This window comes from Brachycentrus maculatus, unplaced genomic scaffold (assembly GCF_059751285.1).
Source record: "Brachycentrus maculatus isolate JH-2025_06_01 unplaced genomic scaffold, ASM5975128v1 h1tg000202l, whole genome shotgun sequence".
Taxonomy (NCBI): Eukaryota; Metazoa; Arthropoda; class Insecta; order Trichoptera; family Brachycentridae; genus Brachycentrus; species Brachycentrus maculatus.
Window position 1 is genome coordinate 3,035,675 of NW_028280953.1, and position 26,826 is coordinate 3,062,500.

General features: G+C 33.9%; 3 protein-coding genes and 1 long non-coding RNA gene across 7 annotated transcripts in view; 1 reads left to right on the forward strand and 3 right to left on the reverse strand.

Moving 5' to 3' along the window:
• The window catches only part of LOC148307313 (uncharacterized), a 44,029-nt gene that overhangs the window by 1,255 nt on the left and 15,948 nt on the right, over nucleotides 1-26,826 (forward strand). For 2 of the 3 annotated variants that reach the window (XM_088263651.1, XM_088263652.1), the window contains exons 3-4: nucleotides 536-641; nucleotides 3,596-3,685. In XM_088263651.1, the coding sequence (XP_088119777.1) occupies nucleotides 536-641; nucleotides 3,596-3,685 (196 nt within the window). Of the gene's footprint in view, nucleotides 1-535; nucleotides 642-3,595; nucleotides 3,686-25,922; nucleotides 26,062-26,826 lie in introns of those variants that run through there. The other variant, XM_088263653.1, reaches the window with a different exon arrangement.
• Nucleotides 3,741-8,489, reverse strand: LOC148307314 (uncharacterized). The gene is made up of 2 exons (XR_015837873.1): nucleotides 8,283-8,489; nucleotides 3,741-4,355 (listed from the first exon to the last, which is right to left on the reverse strand). It is a non-coding gene; the product is annotated as an uncharacterized LOC148307314 (long non-coding RNA).
• On the reverse strand, nucleotides 14,442-19,482 carry LOC148307315 (uncharacterized). The gene is made up of 2 exons (XM_088263650.1): nucleotides 19,382-19,482; nucleotides 14,442-15,637 (listed from the first exon to the last, which is right to left on the reverse strand). Exon 2 carries the CDS (start codon nucleotides 15,618-15,620, stop codon nucleotides 15,342-15,344), a length of 279 nt encoding a protein of 92 aa, XP_088119776.1. The 5' UTR covers nucleotides 15,621-15,637; nucleotides 19,382-19,482; the 3' UTR covers nucleotides 14,442-15,341.
• The window catches only part of LOC148307316 (uncharacterized), an 8,419-nt gene continuing 2,766 nt past the window's right edge, over nucleotides 21,174-26,826 (reverse strand). Inside the window, exons 2-4 of one of the 2 annotated variants that reach the window (XM_088263654.1) lie at nucleotides 25,809-26,013; nucleotides 24,946-25,044; nucleotides 21,174-22,343 (exon numbers count right to left, since the gene is read on the reverse strand). In XM_088263654.1, coding sequence (XP_088119780.1) covers nucleotides 22,274-22,343; nucleotides 24,946-25,044; nucleotides 25,809-25,999 — 360 coding nt within the window. In that variant the 5' untranslated portion in view covers nucleotides 26,000-26,013 and the 3' untranslated portion in view covers nucleotides 21,174-22,273. Of the gene's footprint in view, nucleotides 22,344-24,929; nucleotides 25,045-25,808; nucleotides 26,014-26,826 lie in introns of both variants that reach the window. The other variant, XM_088263655.1, reaches the window with a different exon arrangement.

Consider the following 26,826-nt stretch of genomic DNA (forward strand, 5'->3'; position numbering starts at 1 on the left):
TCAGCGAAAGCTAAACTGGTAGTACACAACGGAGTCCTGGTTCCGACCCTAATGTATGGAAGTGAAACGTAGAGTTGGCAAAAGAAGGATGAAAGTAGACTGAATGCAGTCGAAATGCGATCTCTCAAAAGAATGTGCAACCAAACAATGTATGATAGATGTTCGAATAGTGAAATAAGGAAGGAATGCAAAGCTGAGACAAGCATTATCGATAAAATTAAGAAAGGTGTGTTGAGATGGTTTGGACATGTAGAACGAATGAGTGAGGAAAGAACAGTAAAACAAATTTATGAGGCGAATGTAATTGGAAAAAGGAGTAGAGGAAGACAGAGAAAAACTTGGCACGATCAGGTGTGCCAAATACTTGAAAGCGGTCAGGTTAGGAGTCGAAACAATCGGCGGGTATGCATGAACGTGGAAGAGGCGAAGAATGTTTGCAAAGACAGAGTGGTGTGGCGTTAGTTATAAATACCCTTTCTTCCATATTCATCATCATGTATTTTAGGATTTCAATATTCTTTTTTTTTTTCTTCAGACCTCTAAGCAGCCTGAGAGCAGTAAGCACGAAAAGAAAACTGAAAATCGTCCGCCATGTTCTTTACCGGAGGAAGTAGCTCAACTGATTACCGTAACGAGTAATGGTAAAGTGTATTGGTTACATAATCTAAGCGTTTGAAATGTGGCTTAGCTATAGAATGCTTTGTATTTTCTGTTTGGATAGGGTCACAAACAAAGAAGTTTGTGGGGGCCATGCACCCCGCGGGCGGACCGCAGGTGTAGAGGGCATTAGAAGGCTTTAGTTTTTGCAGAATGGGTTAATGCAACTATGTAATATGCAATTTACCCTTAATTCACCTAAATATCTGTTTGAAAATTTTATATAACTCTCAGATCATGGGCTACCTCTTCGTTCTTCCCAAGAAATAACACTTTCTTTTCCTCGCCATAACACATCATTCTTCAGTAATTCCTTCTCTGTCCAAGTAGCCAGACCATGGAATGAATTACCTCTTTTTGTAAAAAATGTACCTTCTCTAATAACTTTTAAGAAACGCCTGAGACATTACTATTTATCATTAGTATCCTAACTGTCCATCAAACCTCCTCCCTTAGTTTTTCCCTCTACCTCCTTCCCTAAACTCCCTTTTTCCTTTGCCCTCGTTATTATCATCTTTTGTGATTCATGTTTTTTTTTTTTAAAAGTCAATTTGTAATATATGTTTTTTTTTAATGTTCAAGTACTATCTACCCTCTAATTGCAAACAGCTATATATGGTTTCAAACGTTTTGATCAATATCACTAGTCACATTGGTTGGTTGGAATATATTGCTTTTTAGCAATAAGCCTGCCAATGTACTTATTTCTTTTCTTTACATAAAGTTTAAATGAATACATAATATGCATTATGGGCATGGGACAATGACTGATAAACAAAGGGACCGCCTCAGTTCTCCGCCACGATTTTCAGTCCAGCATCTTCGTCTACAACAAGTAGATACTCCGTCCATCCTAGCAGTCCATCTTCGCTGCAGACCAGCGCCGAGATTATGCTACCGTTACACCACCGCTACGACACCGCTTTGTAAAGTACCTGTATACTGGGCCGGGATAAGAGGAATGGAGTTATTCCGGACAGCGTAGGACCGCAAAGCCTTTGCTATAGTGATCGCCAATGTTGGGGGGACCTGACAAGACATATGAAGAAGAAGGTGTCAGGTTGTGGTTCCGTGGTTAGTGTCGCGGGCTTTCGAGCCACAGTTTCTCGGTTCGAACCCACAGCTTCTCGGTTCGAACCCACTCTACCACAATTTGATACCTATTTTTAATAATGAGCCGCTTAGGCTCACAGAAATAGTATGAAATTGAAATAATTTTCTGTAAATAATAAAAACACGTAAAGAGTCCTAAAGAGGAGAAGGTGGACATGCTTGGGACATGTCCTTAGAATGTCACCTGAGTGCATCAAACCCTCATGTCTCTTCTTCCAACCCCGAGGATTCCGGCGCCCCGGAAGGCCGCTGATGACCATTCACCGACTATACTCAGCGGAACTTCGAGACGCCGGACTGACCTGGGAGGAAGCCAAGGAGATGGCGCGTGACAGAGTGACTTGGAGACGTCTCGTGTTGAGCATATGCTCCACCTAGGGAGCGAACATGAAAAGAAGAAGAACAATAAAAACACAAATAATTTTCTTTTAATTAAAAAAAGGTGTGATTTGACAAAATAAACACTCACTCGACTTAGGCCGCGAATAAACTGCTCTTGTAGCAGTGTGATCGGACGTCTTTGGCATGTCATGTGTTTGCTGCACGGTTTGTCTCGATTCCTCCCTGGCCAAGCCAATTAGGACAAAGCTTATTGATGATTCAGTAAACTCCTTGATTTGGTCTGTCCACCTTGTATGAGACTGTCTTCTCTTTCTTCTCTCAATTCTGTAGATTGGTCTGCAGCAACAAATGGCACCTCCTTCCCCATTCCCCATTCCGGTTCTATTTAATTTAATTTAATTTTATGGAAAACCAACAGCTACAAATACATGACAGTAATCAAAAGAATTGACACAAAGCCTAGTCTAGTATACAAAATACTCTTCAGTTCCTCATATGTTGAACTATACATAAAACTAAAATAAAATACAAAACATAAAATGCTGTTTCATCATTTTCTCATTTTACCATAACATTCTAGGGTATTACAGTACTATGTTCTTCTTTTATCCAATGATGCAAAGCTTGGAAGCTGACTAACCATCAACCTTCTTTCGCAGGGGTAGGCAAAGAGAATAGAACGCCACACCACTCTGTCTTTGCAAATAACTTTGCCATATTCAGGCATCTCAATATTTTTTCTACCTAATATTTTCTTGATACTAGCATGGACCTAGTTTTCATGTAATTATACATTAAGTTTACACTGTATCGATGTGATGTAGTGCCCTATACACCATTATTTTATTAAAAATATGCATTTTAACATAACTAACTAACTAACCATCACACTGCTTTCCCGCAGGGGTATAGAATGCCACACCACTCTGTCTTTGCAAACATTCTCCGCCTCTTCCACGTTCATGCATCTCCTCATACATTGCCGATTGTTTCGACTCCTAACCTGACCGCTTTCAAGTATTTGGCATACCTGATCGTGCCAAGTTTTTCTCGGTCTTCCTCTGCAACTTTTTCCAATTACATTCGCCTCATAAATTTGTTTTACCGTTATTTCCTCACTCATTCGTTTTACATGTCCAAGCCATCTCCATTTCAACATTCATTTCATTAATAGTGAAACTATTAATGAAATAATAATAAATAATAATAATAATGCGTGACTTTAAACTGCAAACTGGCATGTCAGATTCGATTCCCATTTACTACAAAATTAATTTTAAATATTTTTTATTAAGTCCAGATATTGTGATGTATTTTTCGTATCTTCTTCCCAACTTGCAAAAAACAGGTTTTGCGTGATATTTCTTTAATAAAATATGAATCCGGCAAATTGGTTGCTTATTCATAGTTGTGGTTTTATTATCTATCAGTGGTAATTTTTTTATCACCCACAGATATATTTTAATATCAGGAATTTGTTTAGGTTTCCAAGATATATCGGGATTGGAGGATGTTAAGCAGAGTCTACGGGAAGCCATCATATATCCTGCCAAGTATCCACACCTGTTTAAAAGTAAGTGCAGTAGATACATCAAAGTAGAATGAGTCATTAAAATAAACACCGTAGATAAAATATATTTTTATTTATTTATTTTTATTCTAAAAACATTTTTTAAATATTAATAAACTATAAATTTTATAATATCATGGAAAATTTGAGTAATTCAAACCCTCTATCTTTTTTCTGCCTTCATAGTCTAGTGGCAAGCGCATTTGGTTACTGTGTCAGAGGTCCCAGGTTCAATTTCGAGAGGGTCAGAATAAATATAAGCGATTATCACTCTCTTATGCATACATATTAAACAAAAAAACCGTGTTTTATTTTGGATATATTACTCAACAATTCAATATGGAATTCTACCAACTGTCTGCAGTTACAATAAATAAGTATTTGAACCGTCAGTGAAGTCAAGTTAGGTTAGGCTAGGTAAGGTGTGGTAAGGTTGGGTGCGGTAAGGTCACCAGATGGGCTGGCATATCCCGTTTGCATCCCTCCTGTAGCCCGGCGGGCACGGCTGGACCGGCCCCTCTATCATCTTCCTCGTGTCGACGCTCGATGAACATTCCTCCCCCACTGTGTTTCCATCCTGGACCTTCACGGGCTCGGGAGTCGGCTGCGTCTCTTCGCAGGCGCAGGCATCCTCAAACACGATCCTGTCGTCATCGAGGCACGGTTCAGACATCTGTTGAAAAATAAAATACTCAATATTTATTTATTTAAACTTCATGTACAGAAGAGAAATAAGTAATTTCATTGATTGATTCGGCAGTCACTTTGTGGTGAAATCTATGCATTTTTAATTAATGTTTTAATTAATGTTTTAAAAAACATTAATTAAAAATGGAGAAATAAGTACATTGGCGGGCTTATTGCTAAAAAGCGATATCTTCCAATCAACCAAAAACAGACTGGTGATATTGATCAAAACGTTTAATACCATATATCGGTAGTGTAATGGCAAACGGGTATATCTGTCAAATTTTTCAATTTCTAAGTTTGTTCCACAAAATGTCTAAAATAGTGTATTCCATAATCTAGCAAAAGGATATAGCTGTAGTTGCAATACTTATATAGTTTTATTAAGATATGTACACATGCCATCCGAACAAAGTATTTAATTTCACAAGTTTGTTTTTGCTCTCCTGTAAAATTTGGCCGGAGACAGATATACCCCTTTGCCTTTACACTACCGATATAGATGTTTGCAATCAGAGGGTAGATAGTACTTGAACATTTGAAAAACACAAATTACAAATTGATGATAATAAGGAAGGCAAAGGATAATTGGAGTTTAGGGAAGGAGGGAGAGGGAAAAACTAAGGTAGGAGGTTTGATGGACAGTTAGGACATAGTATATATAACATTAGGACATACAATACATATTTATATTCTAATTTTGACCCCTAATTTTACCTATACGGCTATTCCATGGACCGATATGGTCAGTAACAAAATGTGATTCAAAGAACAAGAACAGAGAGACAGTTGCTAACTGATACCAAGGTCCGGAAGGTTTCCTATCTGCGGCATCTGCTGAGAGGAGACAAGTACGAGCTATTCCTCCTAATCATAAAAGGCAAAACAGAGAGTTGACAAGGTGTGGGCAGAAGACAGATCTCCTGGCTCCGGAATATACGAGATTGGACGGGGATCAGGACCCTAGAGCTGCCCAAGGACAATAACTCTCAAGTGATAGTCGACATCAGGGGGACCTGACATGACACAAACAGAAGAAGAAGAAGAATTGTACCAAACGATGCATAGAGCACTGTATCAAATTGTCACGGCAAGCTAGACGATCAGTCTTGTGATTTGTGAGTAGAGAAGCTCATGGTGAAAAACATTACTGCCATGTGGGAAAGAAAATAGATCAGGAATACTGGGTGAGCAAGAATAGCAGCAATGACAAGGGCACTCGGGGTTATTTACCCATACTAGTACTAGCTTAAACTCATAAATCAGTATGAACTCCTGGGGAAATCATATTGCTCAGTGATTTTCTTACTCTCTATGCCCTTTCACATATATTCTTATTTTCACATCTTTTGTTTAATTACCTTGTCTCTCACTAAATGTACGTTTACAAACACGGTGGTGCAAAATTAATCATCCAATTTCGTTTTTGAATAACTTTATTACTAAATAATAAAAAATTGATTTGTGTGTGTGTGTGTGTGTGTGTGTGTATCTGCCTGTTTTTGTTCATCAAAGAATTATAAATATTATTAAAAATAAAAAATAAATAGCACGGATGGTACTCGGAGTTTTTAAACACTGTTGAAATTGATAAACAGTGCATTTTCGATTCGTTTCTTAAAACAAATTATAAATGCAACACAGTGGGTACTTGGGGTTTAGATGATGCAGTTTGTGTAAATATTATTTTCTCACTTAATTAGCGGAAACCGCAATTGATTACGCCATTTTTATTCGGTATATTTAGAAGTCAATCTCCATTGAATCCCAACCAAGGAGTCTAGGCTCAAAATACTCATACTTGACCTCCCTGGAGGTGAATCAAATATTTACTTACTCTATTAAACATAAACACATTGAAGTATTAGAAAGTGCAAGTAAATATTAAAATATTTGATTATTTAAATGAGCGTCCAACACCATACACGTGATAAATGTGAAACGCCTTAAAAATATTACTTTCACAACGTGCGATACCTCAGCTTTTCATATATAGCATCTGATTTGTACATCTACAACGCGCGTATGCACGACACTTTCTTATTCTATCGCTCTGTATCGTTGTGTATACGTCGCTCTCTTTTGCTCCACTCCTGTGGCGTCGGAATGTTTAGCTCTCTTTCTCTTTCTCTCTGCGTTATATATTTATTCGTGTAACGAAATGTGCGTAAAAAAACGTGACGCATCCTTGATATTTCACTCTCGATTCTCGTCCAATATCCGATTATCGGATCACCTCCGTATCCTGATTTGCGATGCCAAATGACGTAAAACAGGGTTGTGTAATGTCACCGTTGACATTGTAAGTTTATGGAAAATTGTATGAAATAGATTGAAAGCATGGGAATGATAGGAATAATGGAAAATATGCTTGTAAGCTGCTTTGCTGGGAATTTGCAAACAAATACTAAGATAACGTATAATAAATGCATGGACAACGAACCAGCAATGACTGAAAATAAGCTTAGGGTTATGTATGGTATTTGAAAGAGAGAACATAGTAATAGAAACGTGATTTAATATATTATGAATGCCTAGAACAAAAAATATTGCATATCAAATATTGCTCACTCCTTTCAAGAACGTCATAAATCAAAAATCGTCAATTTTCAGTTGTGCATGTTTTTGTAATGCCCAGAAAATGTACTATATCCCAGCAAAAGAGGTATATTTTTAACTTAATATTCACCCGCTACGATATTTTTCAAATGGAGAAATAACCTTCAGGTTTTACCTAAAAAGATCTTTTGCTCAGTAAAAAGTTCAATAAGTGGCTTGATATTTATTTTTAATACATTGTATTATATTTTTTAACTTTAAAAACGTTCTCCTGAAAAATCATGTTTTTTGATTTATGACGTTCTTGAAAGGAGTGAGCGATATGTTTTCAGGGGATGGAAAAGTGAAAATGGAAAAAGGAATGTGTAAATGGGAGAGGAGAGAATAGAATTGATTGTAAGTACTCTGAATATAGTGTTTCTAAACAAAAGTATCGTGGAAGATTACCTGGCTGCACATAACGGAGTGCTAGTGCCAACACCGGTGTAAGGAAGCGAAAATACAATGGGCAAAAGAATGATGTAAGCAGAGAGAACGCCGTTGAAAGGCGATCCCTTAGACGAATGTGTGGAAAAAAACTATTTAAAACAATTAAAAATGAACCAAGCGAAAAAATTTAGAGTGAGGGGTAACTGAAATTATTAAGAAGGGCTCTTTTAAGGTGGTTTTGGACATGTGGAGCAAATGGATGACAAGAGATTGACTAAGAGACTATAGTTTGCAAATGTGAATGGGAGAACAGAATGACGAAATTCAAGAAATACTTGACGACGCCAAACTTATCTGAACCAGAAATCTGGTAGTGTGAAAATTCTACGCAACCGGAGAGCATGTATGACTAGTTACATAACTGTAGAGGCGTCTAGGATTGCATATAAGGATGAAACGCCACCTACAACTGTGGCGTTCTATCCTCTCTGTATACCCCGCAGGGAATCGGCATGAAAGCAATAGCGGTAAAATAATTTATCCATTTTTAATTAATGTTTTACTTAGTAAATACCACTATTTCTTAAAATCTACTGTGGCACGTGTTTCGATGCATTCCGCATCATTTTCTAACACCGCACCGTGTTTGAAAATGACGGCCATGACTACCGGTTTCGGAATATTCATTCAATCATCAGGTTATTACAATGATGTTGGTAGACCGTAACAATTTCATTTTAATGACCTGGTGATAGAATGATTATTCCGAAACCGATAGTCACGAAATAGTGTTTTTAAATTGGTAGTATACAAAGTTAACGACAAATAATAAGGAGAGTGTTATATTACCATACCACAAAGTTGACAATGCTTTTAATGTACCTACAAAATATAGTAAAATAATTATTTTTTAAAAAAAACTCACGTTTAAATTTTTACAGCACTAAAGAAATGAAACTTTAAAAATACTACAATTTCAAACGAATTTGGAAATTTGTCGTTTTTAACACGACATATATTGATATCAAGAGTATACAATGAAATCACTCGAAAAAGTATTTATTTCGCTTATAAATAATCGACTTTGACTTTGACCACACACGTCTGCTTCACCTGCGGTCGGTCATTGACTAAATATAATGAAACGGCTTGTGTATGTTATTTATATTTCAACCTAATATTTACACGTCTCATTATACTCCTGCCAAAACCTCGTAACCGCAATAATATCGCACGAAGTCCGCTTTTAATTTTGAATTGACGAAATGCAATTTCCTAATTATAATTTTATAAACAATGCCGGATTTGTTCGGCCATTTTCGAAGCAGGTTGAATGACGCGTTTTTAAAACGTACTTGCGAAATTCTTTTAAACGAAATTCTTTTATCTGATATTTTATTTGATGACTGTCAATGTTCGATGTATCATGAGAAAAAATGTTTTTTAAACTAGCATTAATCAGGATTTGACATAAGTTAAAAAGATACTTTTTTTATTAATTTTTTCAAATACATACTTTGAGGCATATTTTATAAATTTTATGATTTATTTATTTAAATATAACACAAACTTTTTTTAAATTATTTTTTGTACTATTATTCCCACATATTTTTAATTACCACGAATAAAAGTGGTTCCCAAAAAAGTTGGTGTATAAGAATAAAAGTCAAAAAAGTTGGTGTTTATTTTATAAAGTGAAAAAGTTTTCTAAAATTTTCCAAAGTAAAAACTTTTCGTTAGAAAACCATATTTAATGGCTAAAAATCTCAAGCTTGTCTCAAGCGTTCAAATCAGAATGCGCTAAGCTGCGCTCAGGGCTACACGTGTGTTCACGCTGATTTTTTTTTTTTAATTTCGATTTTTTTGTTTTTGTTTTTTAGAATACATATAGAAAAAATATTTTCATAATCTTTTTAAAGTCCTTACCTTTCAATATCTCTTTTATTTTCAAAACCATTATTTCGAAGAAAAACTAATGTTACCTGGATTTAGAGAAAATTACGTTGCGACCAAACTAATACTGGGCCTTAGCAGGATTTGTGAATAGGGTATTATCACTCGTGAGAAATATCTAATTTAACATACTCAACCTATAAAGGATTGTGTAAGACTCGTTTTGTATTTATAACAGCCGATTTAATCAATATTTTCATTCATAATTTTCTGTTGCAATATTCCCCTTCGTAAAAACGTTGTTTTCGTAAGTTGGTAACGAATGACGTCACAGAAACGAATCCACACTACTACTATTACAGCTCTATAAAGCAGATACATCAAGGGATACGCTCCATAACACACAGTGACGTATAGCGGTGTCCGTTTTTCGTTTTATTAAAATATCTAAAGTTTAAACCTTCATATCTCCCTTAGTTCTCTACAGATTTCACATTCTTATTGAATTCTTACCAATAGTCTTGTGATTTTTCATATTAATTTATTAGTGAATACGGTATGTATCTACGCACATCTGGCAGAACTAAGATGTATGCACTTATTATTCGTACGGCCTGTATTGCCTTTACATTGTGCTAGATACTTCATATTGATTTATAAAATTGTCTCCATATGGAAAGACGATACTGAGTACCTACTGTATGTGGGCGGAGAGGGGGGGGTCGAGGTTAAATGAATGTCCTTTCCAATGGCATTCGTCAAGTTTTCGGTATCAGTGAAGGTATTGAGATAAATTTGACCTCCCTGGCAATCGAACCAGTGATATAATATCTGTGATATAATATCTTCTTCTGCTTGGTTTAGGCCTTGCAGCCTGTTTTTAACAGGGATTAGCCTCCTGCGATGTCGATCCCAGCTGTCAATCAACTAACCATCACAAAGCTTTCCGCAGGGGTAGGGAGATATAATAGAACGCCACATCACACAAACTTCTTCCACATTCATGCGTCTCCCTCCGATTATTCCGGCTCTTGACTCGACCACGCACAAGTATTTGATCACGCCAAGTTTTCCTCAGTCTTCCTCTGCTTCTATTTCCAACTACATTTTCCTCGTAAATTTGTATTGATGTTCTTTCTTCGCTCATTCAATTTATTTAAGTTCCTTTTTCATTTGGCACATGATCGCTAGCTTTTTACTTTTTTACTTTGTCATCTTTTTTATGTTTAAGTTTTAATTTAAAAAAAATAAAAAAATTGCTCACTGAGAGTCAAGTATTTTTTTTTTTTGTATTTAAATTAAGTTTTTTGTATTTTGTATTAACTAATTATATACTTAGAAACCTATACCTATACTTAGATACCTATACTAAACCTATACTTAGAAACCTATACCCTTATACCCTGTACTATGGCCATGCCTTTGTGGGATCTTTTTTTGTATTCATTTTTATTTTTTATAAATATTTTTTGTTTTTGAATTTATGTAATGCAAAAGAATTTTAAATAAAGAAGAAAAAAAAGAAGAATTCAATTCTCGTGCCCAAACCATCTCAACACGCCTTTCTTGATTTTATCGAATTAACCTTATCTTAGCCTTGCATTATTTCCTTATATCACCATTCGATCATCTATCATACACCGTTTTGTCGCAATTCGTCTGAGACAACGCATTTCGCTGCGTTCGGTCAACTTTCTTCCTTCGTTTACCAACTCAATGCTTTACTTTCATATAATAAGGGTTGGTACCAAGACTCCATCGTAAACTGCCAGTTTAGCTTTCGCTATTATGCTTTTATTTGCTATAACTGATTTCAGTATATCCCGCCTGTTATACTCTACGTAGAATATGTTAAATTCGATATTCCGATTTACAAAAATAGACCATTTGCTATTTCGACACATGCTGAAATACATTACATACTTTGCCATTTCCCAGTATGCTTATTATTCTAACCGTAAATTAACATCTGTCGAAATAATGGCAAACAAAATTTTCTTTTTTTGGCGAGCTTTGATCGGGTAAAATGTTTACTTAAACAATACATACAGAAATATACAAAAATGCATTGAAATCCGGAATGGGGGGGTCAGTATAAACAATTTGGTAATTTATTTCTAGATAAATGATGAGGAGCTATAAAAATAAGTAAGAAATTTGCGAAGTACGTGATTGTCGTCAGATAATGAAGTTTTAAATTACCGGGAATCGAATCAACAGCTAATTCCTATGCATGGCTATTTCTTAAAGGTAAATCTGGGAAATAAGGACATTGGAGCTGATTTTCCCCAACGCAAAGGTTCCTTAGAGCAGTGTTCCGCAAACTTTTTTCTGTTCAAGGTACACCTGCCAAATTAAGAAATTTTAGAGGTACACCAAAGAAAGAAAAAAGCTTATTGAATCTTGATTTATTATCAAAATAAATATAATGCGCAAACATACTTAACATATGATTTTTAATACGAAATGTGAGCTTACAACTGAGCACAGGCGATCAAAATTTGGAGCAATTGTGTTATTTTCACAAAACTAGACGTTTTTCCGCGGCACACCAACTAATCACCACGGTACACCAGTGTGCCGCGGCACACACGCACAGGAACAATGCCTTAGATCTTAGAGTATCATCTTAGTAATATAATACCCGACTAAGTAACTAACCATCACGCCGCTTCGCTGCAGGGGTAAGCAGAGATGATAACGCCATACTAATCTGTCTTTGTAATAAATCTTCGCCTCTTCCACATTCATGCATCTCCTCATACATACCCGCTTACTCAATAAGACCTTACTTATGTGCAGGGCTTTTTTATTTTTTAAACAAAGAAGGTCCCGGAACTCACTTCATTTCAAGCATTTTACTTAAATTTATTTATTTATTTATTGAACGGCTGAAGGCTTTAAGATAATACATATAATAAAACAAATACATATAATAAATAGTTCATTACAAGAGCATATTTTATCATTTTAACGAATTATATAAATACAGATTGTTATTACGTTAGAGCGAACATTGTTTGTTCATTTTTTGAAAATTAAAAAAATAAAAAAAAGCCCTGCTTATGTGTTTAAAAAAAACTTACCTTTTTTTTACAACATTATCACCAACTCCTCTAAGATCGTCCAATTTTTATTTATATTGTCCGTTATAGCCCGATTTCCCCCTTTAATGATCCGGAGAGATTTAGCTATTGACATTGTGTTTGCATTTTTTTCTGTATTTGATGTTTTTTGCGGCAAAAACTACATCCTATATACCAGACATTACTGCCCAATGGTCACGTACGCTAATACGTTCCCAAAGCTTTGTGGTTCTACATGATAACCTTGACCTCGCGAATTTTCGTTGGTCGATAATACATTTTTTTAAATGTAACACGCGTAAGGATTATTCCTTCCTCCTTCTAAACACTATTTGCATCCAGTGGTGCATAAGGCACCGCATTGTATCGAAGCAGTGTTATAATGATGGTTAATTATACGATTGGAGGGGGATTAGTCCTGCGCCTCATGAAATATAAATATTAAATAATAAAAAAACACTGTTATTTATTTTAACCCCCCCCCCCTGGGAATGGGAATAAAAATTCTTTCTAAATAAATATATTTATTCTGCGAACAATCACTTACTTTTTTTCTCAAATCTTTTAATTTTTAAATTCTCAAAATTTCGTATAGATTATAATTTATTTGTCATGAAAAACTATTTTCATATTATTTTTGATATTTCACCATCATGACTGTTGAATAACAGTAGAATCTCACTTCGTTTGCTTTAAATTCAATTTTGTATAAGAAAAGTGTCATAATTTGAAAAAAGTTTTACGCATATTTCATTCAATTAATATATATATATATATATATATATATATATATATATATATATATATATATATATATATATATATATATATATATATATATATATATATATATATATATATATATATATATATATATATATATATATATATATATATATATATATATATATATATATATATATATATATATATATATATATATATATATATATATATATATATATATATATATATATATATATATATATATATATATATATATATATATATATATATATATATATATATATATATATATATATATATATATATATATATATATATATATATATATATATATATATATATATATATATATATATATATATATATATATATATATATATATATATATATATATATATATATATATATATATATATATATATATATATATATATATATATATATATATATATATATATATATATATATATATATATATATATATATATATATATATATATATATATATATATATATATATATATATATATATATATATATATATATATATATATATATATATATATATATATATATATATATATATATATATATATATATATATATATATATATATATATATATATATATATATATATATATATATATATATATATATATATATATATATATATATATATATATATATATATATATATATATATATATATATATATATATATATATATACATAATTATTCAATATTAATAATAATATTCAATGGAAAAATATTTATTCATTTTATTTATAAAATTCAATTAATTAAAAAAATTAATATTCATTTAAAAAATAACCTATAATACTGTTCGTAATCACGTGTCATAAAAATTTTGCCTTTATTATTTAAAAAAATAATAATAATCAATTTTGAAATTGAAGACTTGGGACAAGAACCACGCATGTCACAAAACCTATTTTTACAATATGTAGTAAAACCCAAATATAAAAGATCTTTAAGAATGGGTATCTCGACATAGATTACCAAATTGATATGGGAATATGGATGCCTGGACCTGTCGTTGTCTGGTTTATGTGACCATTTTATGCACTGTGTCACATTTATCTACCCATGATCGACAACCACATTATAACTCATAAATCAAATTTTTAATGGAAGCGATGTATTTACAATGTTCCGAAAATTTTCACTTGTAGGTATAATACCACTCTTTGAGTTTATTAATGTTAACAAGTCTGGTTTCGAGAGCTACAGATATTCTTATCAACAGGTGAAAATACAAACAACAGTTTGTATTATCGCTTGTTGGTGAGAACATCAGGAAATAAATCGCCTTTATATTAATAAACTGTACAAACTGGTATTAGACCTATGTGTTTTATTTTTATTTTTAAATTGTCATGTTATTTTACAAAATTTATTGCAAATGAAATAAAATAAAAACTAGATATGAATTACTTCTTAAATGGAACAAATCAACTTATTTGTGGACAAAAATTTATACACAATCAAACTTTTGTGGAAACAAAATATCATTGTTAAAGTACATATACTTATCACAGTATAATTTTCAAACCTGATTTTGAGGGACGTGCGATTTTTTCAAATATTATATCGTGGGTATATTGGCAAAAAACGTTAACTCGAAAATATGCAATTATAAAGGTTTCAACGTTCTATAAATTGGCAAAATATACTATGTAGTTTGAAATGTCATATATATGTGGTTTTAAAAGTAAATTAAATTTTAAGTTTATGGTAATAGCGGGTATTTTATTCAGGCTAAAAGCATTAATTAACGGGGATTATTCTATTTTAATTTATGTTTTACTTAGTAAATACCACTATTCTTAAAATCTACTTTGACACGATTTTCGATGCATTCCGCATCATGTGTGTTTGAAAATGATGCGGAATGCATCTAAACACGTGTCACAGTAGATTTTATGAAATAGTGGTATTTACTAAGTAAAACATTAATTAAAAATGGATAGATTTTACCACAAAGTGATTGCCGAATCAATTAATGAAAAAGGGATTATTCAAACAGGGATTTTAGAGTTAAAGTTTTTTGCCAGTATACATACGATCTTTTCTATTTATAGTTGTGTGTAATCATTGCAACGGAATCTTTTTTCTGTTAGATTTTTGTTGTTTTTGACCCAAAGTCATAAATTGCCCCTTTTGGCAAAGAATTATTTGCTGCAGCAATTAGCTAGATTAGGTTTTACGAGAATTCGCCCGCCGGGTGTGGTCGCGTTACCAAATGGGCTGGCAAACCCCGTTCTCGTCTCGCTTGTACCCCGGAGGGCACGGCTTGACTGGCGCGTCAATTATCATCCTGGTCGACAGGGTGACGGGACCTTGGTCTCCATCCTCTTCCTCTTCTTCCTCTGCTCCCGCGTTTCCTTCATCCAGCGTGTTTTCTTCCGGGCTTGCTTCATCGGCCTTCTCGGCGGGTGACTCAGGAGTCGGCTCATCAGGGGTGTCTTCAAATACTATCCTGTCATCGTCTTTTCCGCATTCTGGCTCCGACATCACGATATTGGATGGACCTGTGATAATGTCAGATTACAAAAATATATTGTACAGTATAATCTCGAATATCCGGACTAATTGGGGATGAAGATAGTCCTTAGTAAATAGTCCTAATACGGAACTCCTACCAACCATCAAGCAGAGTGCGCTGATGTACTTCGGACACGTCATGAGAAATGAAAAATATCGTCTTCTCCACCTAATCATACAAGGAAAGATTGAGGGGCGAAGAACTCAAGGACGCCCAAGGACATCATCAAGGAAAAACCTACGACAATGGTTTGGCAGAAGCACCAAATCTCTGTTTCGAGCTGCAGCATCAAAAGTGAAGATAGCCATGATGATCGCCGATCTTCGTTACAAGTGGCACAGAAAGAAGAAGAATAGTCAAGTAACTATCAAGCCACAGGGGTAGTCAGAGAAAATAGAACGTCATACCAGTCTTGGCGAACAATCTTCCCCTGTTCCACATTCGTGCATTTCCTATTGTATTTAATAAGCTTCTAGACTCCCCAGCCCTGCTTGATACATCGTTGTTACCTACATGTCCCGAACGATGAATCCCCAATATGCGCCTGTAGCACCACATCCACACGCCCTACAGGTTTAAATCCAAATCAGCAAATTCATTTCGTCAAAATGGGCCTGAACTAGGTATCCAAGAAGGAATCATGATTCAATCGGTTGATGAGTTTTAGGCCCCCTGGGCCATTATCCCCCCTCACCCCCCTATCTGCATTATCCAATCGTTCGCGGTTATTAGTATCTACCATAGACGCGCGGTGAACAATAAATAGTGCGAACGAGCGAGAGAACAATCATTCAATTCAAGGCAATTTATAGCCACAAAAAATATTTCCTACACCAGCTGTACCGGGCCACGCGTTATTGTGGCTCAGTCTGGTGAAATAGAAAAAAAATGAAAAAAAATATTTCTGACAAGTTTCATTTCACATTGCTTGTGAAGCAATGAATTTTTTTTTTTAAATCTATGAAAAAACAATGCAATCGAAAACATTGGAAATGCTCAGTGGCAGCAGGTTTCAAGAGGCACGCTGTCACCCATGCGCAATGTTTAGTATTGAGTGCTCACATTTTCAACAGATGGCGCTGCCATTGCGGTCATTCAAAATGTTTTTACCGGCTATAGGCGCGTGTTGTGTTTTGACAAAATTTTGACTGTACTAAGTTGTGTCAAAATTTGAAAACAATCGGTGAATTACTTTAGGAGTTTTGAGATTTCTTGTTGAAATAACCTGTTTTCAATATTAACAGCTCGGTATAAAGCTTATAATCGTGATACATTAAATTATTTATTTTTATTAATAAGAAAAATGTTACAGAAAAAAAAAATGTTGACAAAACCATGGTTCCTAACACTGGCAGTATTCATATGGCATAAAAATAGGAAAGCCAAATTTTAAGTAAAATTAATGTTCATTTATGAAATTAGTAGTGTCAATAATTGTCGGGTGTCAATAACATATCTGTTCACCCTACGTTTTTATATTCTCACCATCTAATGGGCATACTCGAATTGCTTTAATATAAAAAAAAGTTAATCGCCTTTTTTGTTGCATGCTATTAATTTTAATTATTTTAAAGTTATTTCATAAAAAAATTAATATATTCTGACTATAAAAACTCGATTATAGTCATAGCTCTGATAATAGGTGAATTCGTTGTGCATGTGCATATTATGTACCCACGTGCATATGGATGAATCAGATCTTTTATCTTATCCCTTTTCTTGGAAGTACGACGATGACGTAATTCTAAAAGGGAATGCTGAATACATCGCGGACTTGCCTTATTTTTCAGTAAGGTGTAAAGAAGTACCTTATTTAAAACCCTGTGCACCAACGATTGCCAAAATAAAAATTGCCAAATTATCGGGTTGTGGTCCCGTGATTATTGTCGCGGACTCTTGATTCACAGTTTCTCGGTTCGAACCCACCCTACCACAATTTGGTACCTGTTTCTAATAATGAGCTACTTAGGCTCACGGATATAGTATAAAATTTAAGTATTTTTTTTAAATAATAAAAGCACAAATACTTCTATTTTTCATTATAATTAAAAAAATATATAAAAATTAAAAAAAAAAAAAGTCTTCTGGTTAAAATCCCCTTACTCTTAGGCAATTTGGCCACCGCGGCTCTTCTTCGTGTAAGAGTAGAGAAATTTGAAACGATCCAAGTGCCACTTGATAAATTTGACAGAAAACATTAACGAGATGCGACAATGTAGGTGAGGGCAAAGAAATTTAAGCGCATGTTTCATATCAAGTTGAGACACCTTTAAATTAACATCTCATCCGTAGGGTGAATAGTTATTTACAACATTTTGAGTGTATCGAAATACTTGTTCACAAATCTGGATTATCTCCAATTATTGGAGTTATTTTTCAAAAGTTTTAAAATTGGTTCATATATGTATATAGAACTTCCAAGAATTTGAGTACTGTGGTTGTCAATAATGGATAGAATTGGTGAATGTTACATTTGTGTAAAGTGATCACTTAAACCAGCCTATAACGGTCGTCAGCCCCGTAAATGCCCAGACTTCCATATTCTTCTTCATCTTTGATGAGATGTCAAAAATAATATGATTAGTTTTTGTTTAATATAACAAATAATATTAATATTGAACAATGAATTACTTATCACTCCTTAGAGAGTGTTGAAACGAAGCATTTTAGTAAGTAAGCGACGTATTGCATCATCACGCATATGCATGGCTATTGCCATTGCTTTAAAAATCTGTGCAGAGACGATAGTTCCCCGTTCGCAGTACGAAATTCGTCACAAAAATAAAAGTTTACAAGTATAAAAGTTTTGCTGCTCCTAACTCCTGGGAGTCGAAACAACTATGCTGTTCTTGCAGTCAAAATATGGAAGGCTGAATCTTTTATAACTCACAGATTTCAACAAGAATAGTTCCGATTTTCTTGTGGTTTAAAAATATGTATTTGTATAATTATCCAATAAAAAGGCTTCTTCATTCCCCACTAGAATTTCTACTTTTCTATAAAGGAATAGCCGACAATGCCACTAGCTTAGAGGCTTGTCTGCAGGTATGATATTCAAGATAGGGAAGGTAAATGTGAAGAATACATCATTTTTTTCTTGAATTTATTTTGCGATCGTCGGGAATCGAGCCTGCTACGCCAGTTTCGCAATCGAGCGTCTACCTAACTACGCCACTAGGCATGAGAAAAAATATATGTTAAATATATGTATAAATTGGCATTGTTTATAATTTTGTCGAGAATTGGACGATTGCGCTTCATTCGAGCTAGCTGTGCTAATGTGCAAAGGCAAATAGCCGCAAGTTAAAAACAGTTTTTTTTTAGATAAACGAGTTTAAAGTTAACTTTTGCCAAAACATTTATCAAATACAATTTTGCGGCTACTCGGATAATGAATATCTTGGTAAAGTAGAGAGATAGAGCAAAATCTATGATTGTATATGATAGAGATCAGTTATACAAATGCTTTTTGCCTTGTTACGCCAAACAGCCTCAACTTGAGTTACAGCTAGTTGCCTTTACACATTAGTGTGATATGCCCGAAATCATATTTAAACAATAATGGCATACAATTTTATCTTTTCAATAAAGCCATAACATCATAGACATTAACATTATTTTAATGTGTTTTTTTTTTCATTTTGTATTTCTATACCTCTAAAAAATCAGCCTTTACATTGTGTCATATACAATATCAAGAAAATAAAATAAAATAAAAAGTGATTGTTACCTTGTGTCACAGGTATTGTATAGGTATTTCAGCCGCAGACCGTAGAATGCCTCCGCTGCACGACCTTCTCGATGTTTCGGTCTCTAGTAAACTGATTTGTAACGCTTCCTTTAGTCAGACTAAACCTTATTGTCTGTCACACGAAAAGTGTACCCATTAACTATGCATAGTAAAATCTAGCATAGGAAACCTTAAGCCTTGTCTCCATCACATCGAAACAGCCTTATTTTTGCAATATGTTTTTCTTGTCCTTTATGCACACCGAATTCTACACAAAACTTACCGCTCTACTATCGAATCATCATATGATGGCAAGGTAAACTAGCCTATGACGGTCGTCAGCCCCGTAAATGCCTACCATATAAGTGACTTCCATATTCTTCTTCATCTTTGATGAGATGTCAAAAAATAATATGACAGTAAGGTGTTTACTGCACAGTCCTGTTTTGATCAATGTATGTATGGTAAGGGCGTTTGTGCACTACACGGAATTTTACCGTCCGACACTTCAGTTAGCGTGATAAAACGATGATTGGCTTGGATTGGCTTGTGATTTTCTCCATCTTTCTTCGGATCGGTGCGTGAACACGTTTCGCGTAAATTCGATCACTCTATGTAAACTGTCGTAGTCGCTTTTATTTTTCTAAACCGGACTGCCGGACGGTAAAATTCCGCGTAGTGCACAAGCTCACTTAGACTATAAGGATATGTACTCGTATGATGGGATTCAGACAACGTAAGTGAAGGAGCTTAGGACATAGCTGCCTTACGGGATATAAAATCAAGTATGAAAAGCAGTTATTGTAGAAGAGGAAAAGGAGAATAATAGCAATCGCGTGGGGTCCTGGGGTTTCATACCTGTACTAGTTAGTGGTGGAAGTTTTCAGAAAGTACATTTGTAGATGTGCGAACCCCTAAAAAAACTAAATAAATCGCCATCCATTAATCTATTCTAACCCTTACCCGTACCAAATGGTGCATAGGGCACTGCATCGCAATGCAACGTTAATTACAAGAAGTTGAGGTAATCAGGCCTGCGCACCAGTATAGAGTAATATTGAATAAGTAAAGTAAATATTTAATTATTTATATTTTGACTCCCCCCCTCATTTTTGAACCCGGGACCTCCAGCATAGTAGGCAAACGCGCTTACCATTACACTACGGAGGCGGAAACTACTGAACTCTGAAACCTGAGAATAGCGTCTTCACGACTGCACTTTTGAAAATATATTTTCGTTATAATTTGATTATAAGAATGGGTGGACATCGGTCTTAGCAATATTCGCATAGACCGGGGTGCCCAACCTTTTTTGCGCTGGAGGCTACTTTTTTTGAGTGTTTTTTTAGAGATTTTATTTAGGATTTTTTCACCATTTAAAATTTTGCGTATAAAGGCGAAAGAGCACTACATATCTAGATATCTTCTCAAAATATAATTCAATTAGAATATTTTTAAAAATAAATCAAACGTAACGTTGTTTTAAAAATCACTATAATTTTTTTATTATAACTCAATAACAATGTCTACCGGTTTCGAAGTTAACCGCTTCTTTATCAAGACTGATAGTAGTATTAATCAGTCTGGATAAAGAAGCGGTTAGCTTCGAAACCGGTGGACATTATAATTAAATTATAATAAAATATTTACAGTTAATTTAAAACAAAGTTACATTTTAATTATAAAATGGAAAATCACAAAGTTAGTGCTTCAAATATATATTTTAGAATATTTTTATAACCTCACAACATAAAATATTTCAGGTCGGAAGCAGGAAAAAAGAACACAAAAATATGCTGTTTTATTTTATTATTTATATTTTTTTATTAGAATACATTGTGTTGAAACGAAAATTGAATGGTAACATTAATTGAATCAGGTGTCACTTTGTGGTAATATATATCCATATTTTATTTAATTTTTACTAGGTTAATATCAGAAAAAGTTGTATTTACTAAGTAAATAAAAAATGAAAATTTAATTATTGCTGCAACATTTTGCATGTTGCCATATCGGCAAACTGGCACCGCGCAATAAGTGGCAGATCAACGTTTCCTTTTTTTCCAAATTTACGTACTTATTTTTTTGTACTTGGACAGTTGCCAATAAATGAACTTTGTATTTCAAAAAGCCTCGAGTTATATGTGTTTGAAAAATGTTATATGAGTTAATTTCTTTTGTGGATCAATCCATATAAGAGGTTGTTAGTGTAAGGTACTTAAAATAATAAACGTATTAATTGGACGTTCAAATTTATCATTAAATTAAATCTTATCTTTAAATTTTAATACAATTTGATGTAATTCTTCCTTGGCTTAAAATGGTTAAAATGTAGTAATATCTCTTTTGTCACGTTATTATCGTCACTCCAGCTGGTGAAATCAATCGTATTTGTTTAAAAAATACATATCGCTCACTCCTTTCAACAACGTCATATATAAAAAATCGACAATTTTCAGTTGTGCATGTTTTCGGAATGCCCGGAAAATGTACTATATCCCAGCAAAAGCGGCATATTTTTAACTTAATATATACCCGCTACAGGGCAGAAAGTGTTGTTTTTGCATTCTGAAGAAAAGGTATTGTTTAATTATTTTTTAAATAAGTTTATTGAATATTTTTTCTCCATTTGAAAAATATTTAGTTAAATATTTTTCAAATGGAGAAAAAATATTCAGGTTTTACCTAAAATATCTGTTGCACAGTAAAAAGTTCAATAAGTGGCTTGATATTTATTTTTAATAGATTTTATTATATTTTTAACTTTAAAAACGATCTCCTGAAAAATCAAGTTTTTTTTATATATGACATTGTTGAAAGGAACGAGTGATATGTCCATGTGTTTTGCAATAAAGTCCACTACGTTTATTACTCAAGGGTTGAAATTGTTCATCAGTCGTCAAATATCACTCTTCCATCTTTGTCTTCAGTGTATGGGACTGACTCCACGTCTGAGGTTGATCTGCAAAAATAATAAACAAATTAAAACCTTTATAAAACGAGTTAAAACTGAGTTTGATAAAGTAAAAGTTTAGTTCAAAGTGGTCGAGTCAGGAGTTGGAATATTCGCGGGTATGTATGAGGAGATGCATGAATGTGGAATAGGCGAAAATTGTTTGCATAGACAGATTAGTGTGGCGTTATATTCTCTCTGCCTGCCCCTACGGGGGATAAATAAGTCACTTAAAATCAATTATTCAATTTTTTTATTACAATATACTTTCATCTTTGATACAGTTCGAAATATCCTTAAGGCCAAATAATAACTTATTTTCTTTAAATCCAGGTTACATTTAACGTAATCGATTTTTTGTTTAAAACGTCGTTTTTGTATTGAAAAAATAAGTTTGTCTTCGAAATAAATGTATGGTTATAAAAAGAAAAGAGTTATTGAAAGGTAAGGAGTTGGCGAAAGAGATGACAAAAGATTTTTTCAATATTTATTCTAAATAAAAAAATCTAATTCCAATATATTGATAACTGTCCCACCGCATACCCAGATCTGATACAGGAGTATCTAGGCTTCCTGACAGATCTGCTCTTGCAAAGCAATTTTTTTAAAACTAAGTTACGAAATTTATTGAAAATGTGAAACAATATAAAAATTCCAAATGTATTTAATTAATAATGTAATTCCAATATGTATTTTTAAAAAATCCGCGGAAACACATCTGGCCGCTAGCGCGGCCGGTCGTGTTGTGAATTTGTACGTTTAAGATCTCGGCCATAACACAATATAATAAGTAAAAGTTTTCTACATTTTGTGGATATTGGATGGATACACCATTTGGTTCAAAACAGGCTACAAAAAGAAGTGAAATGCAAACACATTACCAATTGTTTGTAGTTGCGCAGCCTACGCTGAATTTGCAATGGTTTGAAACCGGTTTTAGACTGTTTTTTTATACATCTATTGTCCTGACGAGCGAGTGACAATTTACATACTGACAATATATCGCTTACTCCTTTCAAGAACATCATAAATCAAAAATCGTCAATTTTCAGTTGTGCATGTTTTCGGAATGCACAGAAAATGTACTATATTCCAGCAAAAGAGGCATATTTTTAACTTAATATTTACCCGCTACAGGGCAGAAAGTGTTGTTTTGCATTTTGAAGAAAGGGTATTGTTTATTTATTTTTTTAAATATACTAAATATTTTTCAAATGGAGAAAAAACCTTCAGGATTTACCTAAAAAGATCTGTTGTACAGTAAAAAGTTCAATAAGTGGCTTTATATTTATTTTTAATACATTGTATAATATTTTTATCTTTAAAAACTTTATATCGAAAAATCAAGTTTTTATTATTTATGACGTTCTTGAAAGGAATGAGCGATATGCATTCTGTTATGTACTACGGTGGTGGAAGACGATCAGAGCTTGCTAGTACTTTGATTTTGGTTTATTTAAAGTAAGTGTCCGCCTCCGTAGTGTAATGGTCAGCATGCTCGGCTACCGTTCTGTAGGTCCCGGGTTCGATTCCCAGGGGGGTTTAATAAATATAAGTGATTTTTTAACTCTAATATTTATTCAATATTACACTGGACTGGTACCTGAAGTGGAGGGCTGATCACCTTTCCTTCATGTGTAAACGATCGAGATATCACTGCGTTTATATGCAGCAGTGCCTTATGCACCATTGGGGTGCGGTAAGGGTTTATTATTATTTTGTTATTAAGTGTTACTAGGTAGCTCTAGGTGAGTGATTGGTTTCTAGGAGAGAGAAATCTAGAATCCGCGACAAATCTGATAAAAATACCCTACAGATTCTCTGTACTGTAATCCGAACGCTCCACTAGTTCGATCAGAGGGTACATTTACGGCGTTCGGATTATAGAGGTCCTGCTGTAATTAGTCCGCATCCGTACTGTTATGGTCAGCACGCTCGGTTGCCTACTGCAGGTCCCGGGTTCGATTCCCAGAGGGAGTCAAATAAATATAAGTAATTTTTTCACTCTAATATTTATTCAATACTACCCTGGACTGGTACCTGAAGCAGAAGGCTGATCACCTTTCCTTCGTGTGTTAACGACCAAGATAACACTTTTTATATAATGCAGTGCCCTATGCACCATCGGGTGCGGATGAGGGTTTGAAGAAGACAGATTCTCTGTACTGTAATCCGAACGCTCCACTTGTCCGAACAGAGGGTCTATTTTCGGCGTTCGGATTATAGAGACCCTGCTGTAATTAGCTGTGGTAAATGGGAAGAGTATACTTAAATTGTTGGGTAATATATCCAAAAGGTTTTTGTTGGATTGAATTCTACATTTATTTATGTATATCTTAATACGTGACGTGTTTCGTCTTCTTAGGGCATTATCAAACACTCTGATAGAATTATATTAGAGTGTTTGATAATGTCCTAAGAAGACGAAACGCGTCACGTATTAAGAAATACATGAATAAATATAGAATTCAATCCAACAAAAACCTTGATTTATTTTGGATATTTTACCCAACGATTCAATACGGAATTCTACCAACTGTCTGCAGTTACAATAAAAAAGAGTATACTTATTTTAATTAAAAATAAATAGAGTACCTATGTATTATCTGACCTTTTTTCTTTGGTCCGCTTAGGGTCAATCGCCTGCTTCACTTCCTCGTCTTCCGGGAAGTACATTTTACAGGCATCATCTTTGGCTCCAGGGGTAGACCTGTAATACAACAAAAAACAATTCACACTGTGAAAATTGATTATATGTATAATAACAAAAATAATGCAAATGCACCCACAGAAAAGTTATCGTCTAAATCGCTATTTTTGATCTATTTTCGTATATAACACGAAGATTGTACAGTATTCTTCTGCTTTTCAAAAACTCAAAAAACGTTTTACGAGTTTTACGAGGTTTTATTCTAGCAATGAGCAAATGTTAAGTTCAGTAGTCTCCATCCCGGTTCTAATCGTGCTGAGTTTCTTCTTTTTTTAAAAAAAAGGTTTTTCACCCATCTTGAGTGTTCTAGCCAGTGCCAGTGTCGAGTTCTGACAATTATACTACGGACTTTTTATATATTTATTATTTATTTATATTTATAATATATATTTGTTGCTTACGAAAATTCTCCTTGCCTATTTATGTACAAAGATTTATAGCATATTCAGTTTATGTATCTTAAAAAATATAGTGACTGTTTATAGTAAATAATAAATTAACTAGGTGTAGATAAGGTTGATCCCTAAAAACAATACAAAAGATATAATACGATAGATACAATGGATTTAATAATTTATATCAATCAATATTTCTCAAAGTTCATGTATTTGTCTTATTTTCTATTTTCTCATATTTTCTAAATAATAGTTCTTTTTGTAAACTTGAGGTATACATCTATCTTTTTTTTTAAATCAAGTCTGGGCTCGTAAGTCCAGTTACACTAGCGTAACGTTCACCACTCCGGCAGTACGGTAACATCTCACCCCGCTCTCGGGTCGATCTGGAACTCGGTGTCCCCGTCGCCGTCCTCGTTCCCCGCCGTGCCGCCTCCGCCGCCGTCGGCGGACCCGGCGCCGCCCGGTCGGTCGGCCGACGTCGGCCCCTCGAACACTATCCTGTCGTCGTCCACTTCTTCGTCTCCCTGACGTTGGGGATACCACGTGCGTGACGTCATACTGGCGATACTACCTAGAAAAAATAAGCAAAATCTGTTCGGCTGTCCAAACTCAAAACACAGTAAGGGACATTTTTTTGTAGTACGTTTTTTTTGGCTTTTTGGACTGAGTAGATTCTACTTACACGGACAGGCGTGTTACTGCGGCACTAATGTGTAAAGCCAAGTAGCCGTAACTCAAGTTGTGGCTGTTTGGCGTCACACGGTTAAAGCATTCGTATAACTGGCCTCTATCATATACAATCACAGATTTTTCTCTATCTCTTTCCTTTACCGAGCTATTCATTATCCGAGTAGCCGCAAAATTGTATTTGATACGTATTTTGGCAAAAAGCATAATTTCAAGTTAACTTTAAACTCCTTTATCTCAAAACGACTGTTCTTTGATAATCAAGCGGTTAGCTTCGAAACCGGTAGACGTTATAATTAAGTAATAATATTTTTTTAGTGATTTTAAAACAAAGTTAAATTTTCATTATAAAAAGTTTTGTTTCAGTTAATCTGTTCGATACTGTATGTACCAGTGCAGTGGATCTGTCGCATTCACAACTGTACATATATGATTACATTTGACTGTTTGATAACCCTCTACTTTCTCAATTTTCCTCATTGCTTAGATTAGACAGGAACTGTCGTATTTCCTGTTATCTATACTGTTATTCTTTGCGCAGATAAGATATCGCTCACTCCTTTCAAGAACGTCATAAATAAAATAAAAACTTCATTTTTCAGTAGAACGTTTTTAAAGTTTGGCAATATAATACAATGTATTAAAAATGAATATCAAGCCACTTATTGAACTTTTTACTGTGCATCAGATCTTTTTA

Coding starts and splice junctions, on each gene's coding strand:
- LOC148307315 (XM_088263650.1), bottom strand. CDS start 15,620: ATGTCGGAGCCAGAATGCGGAAAAGACGATGACAGGATAGTATTTGAA.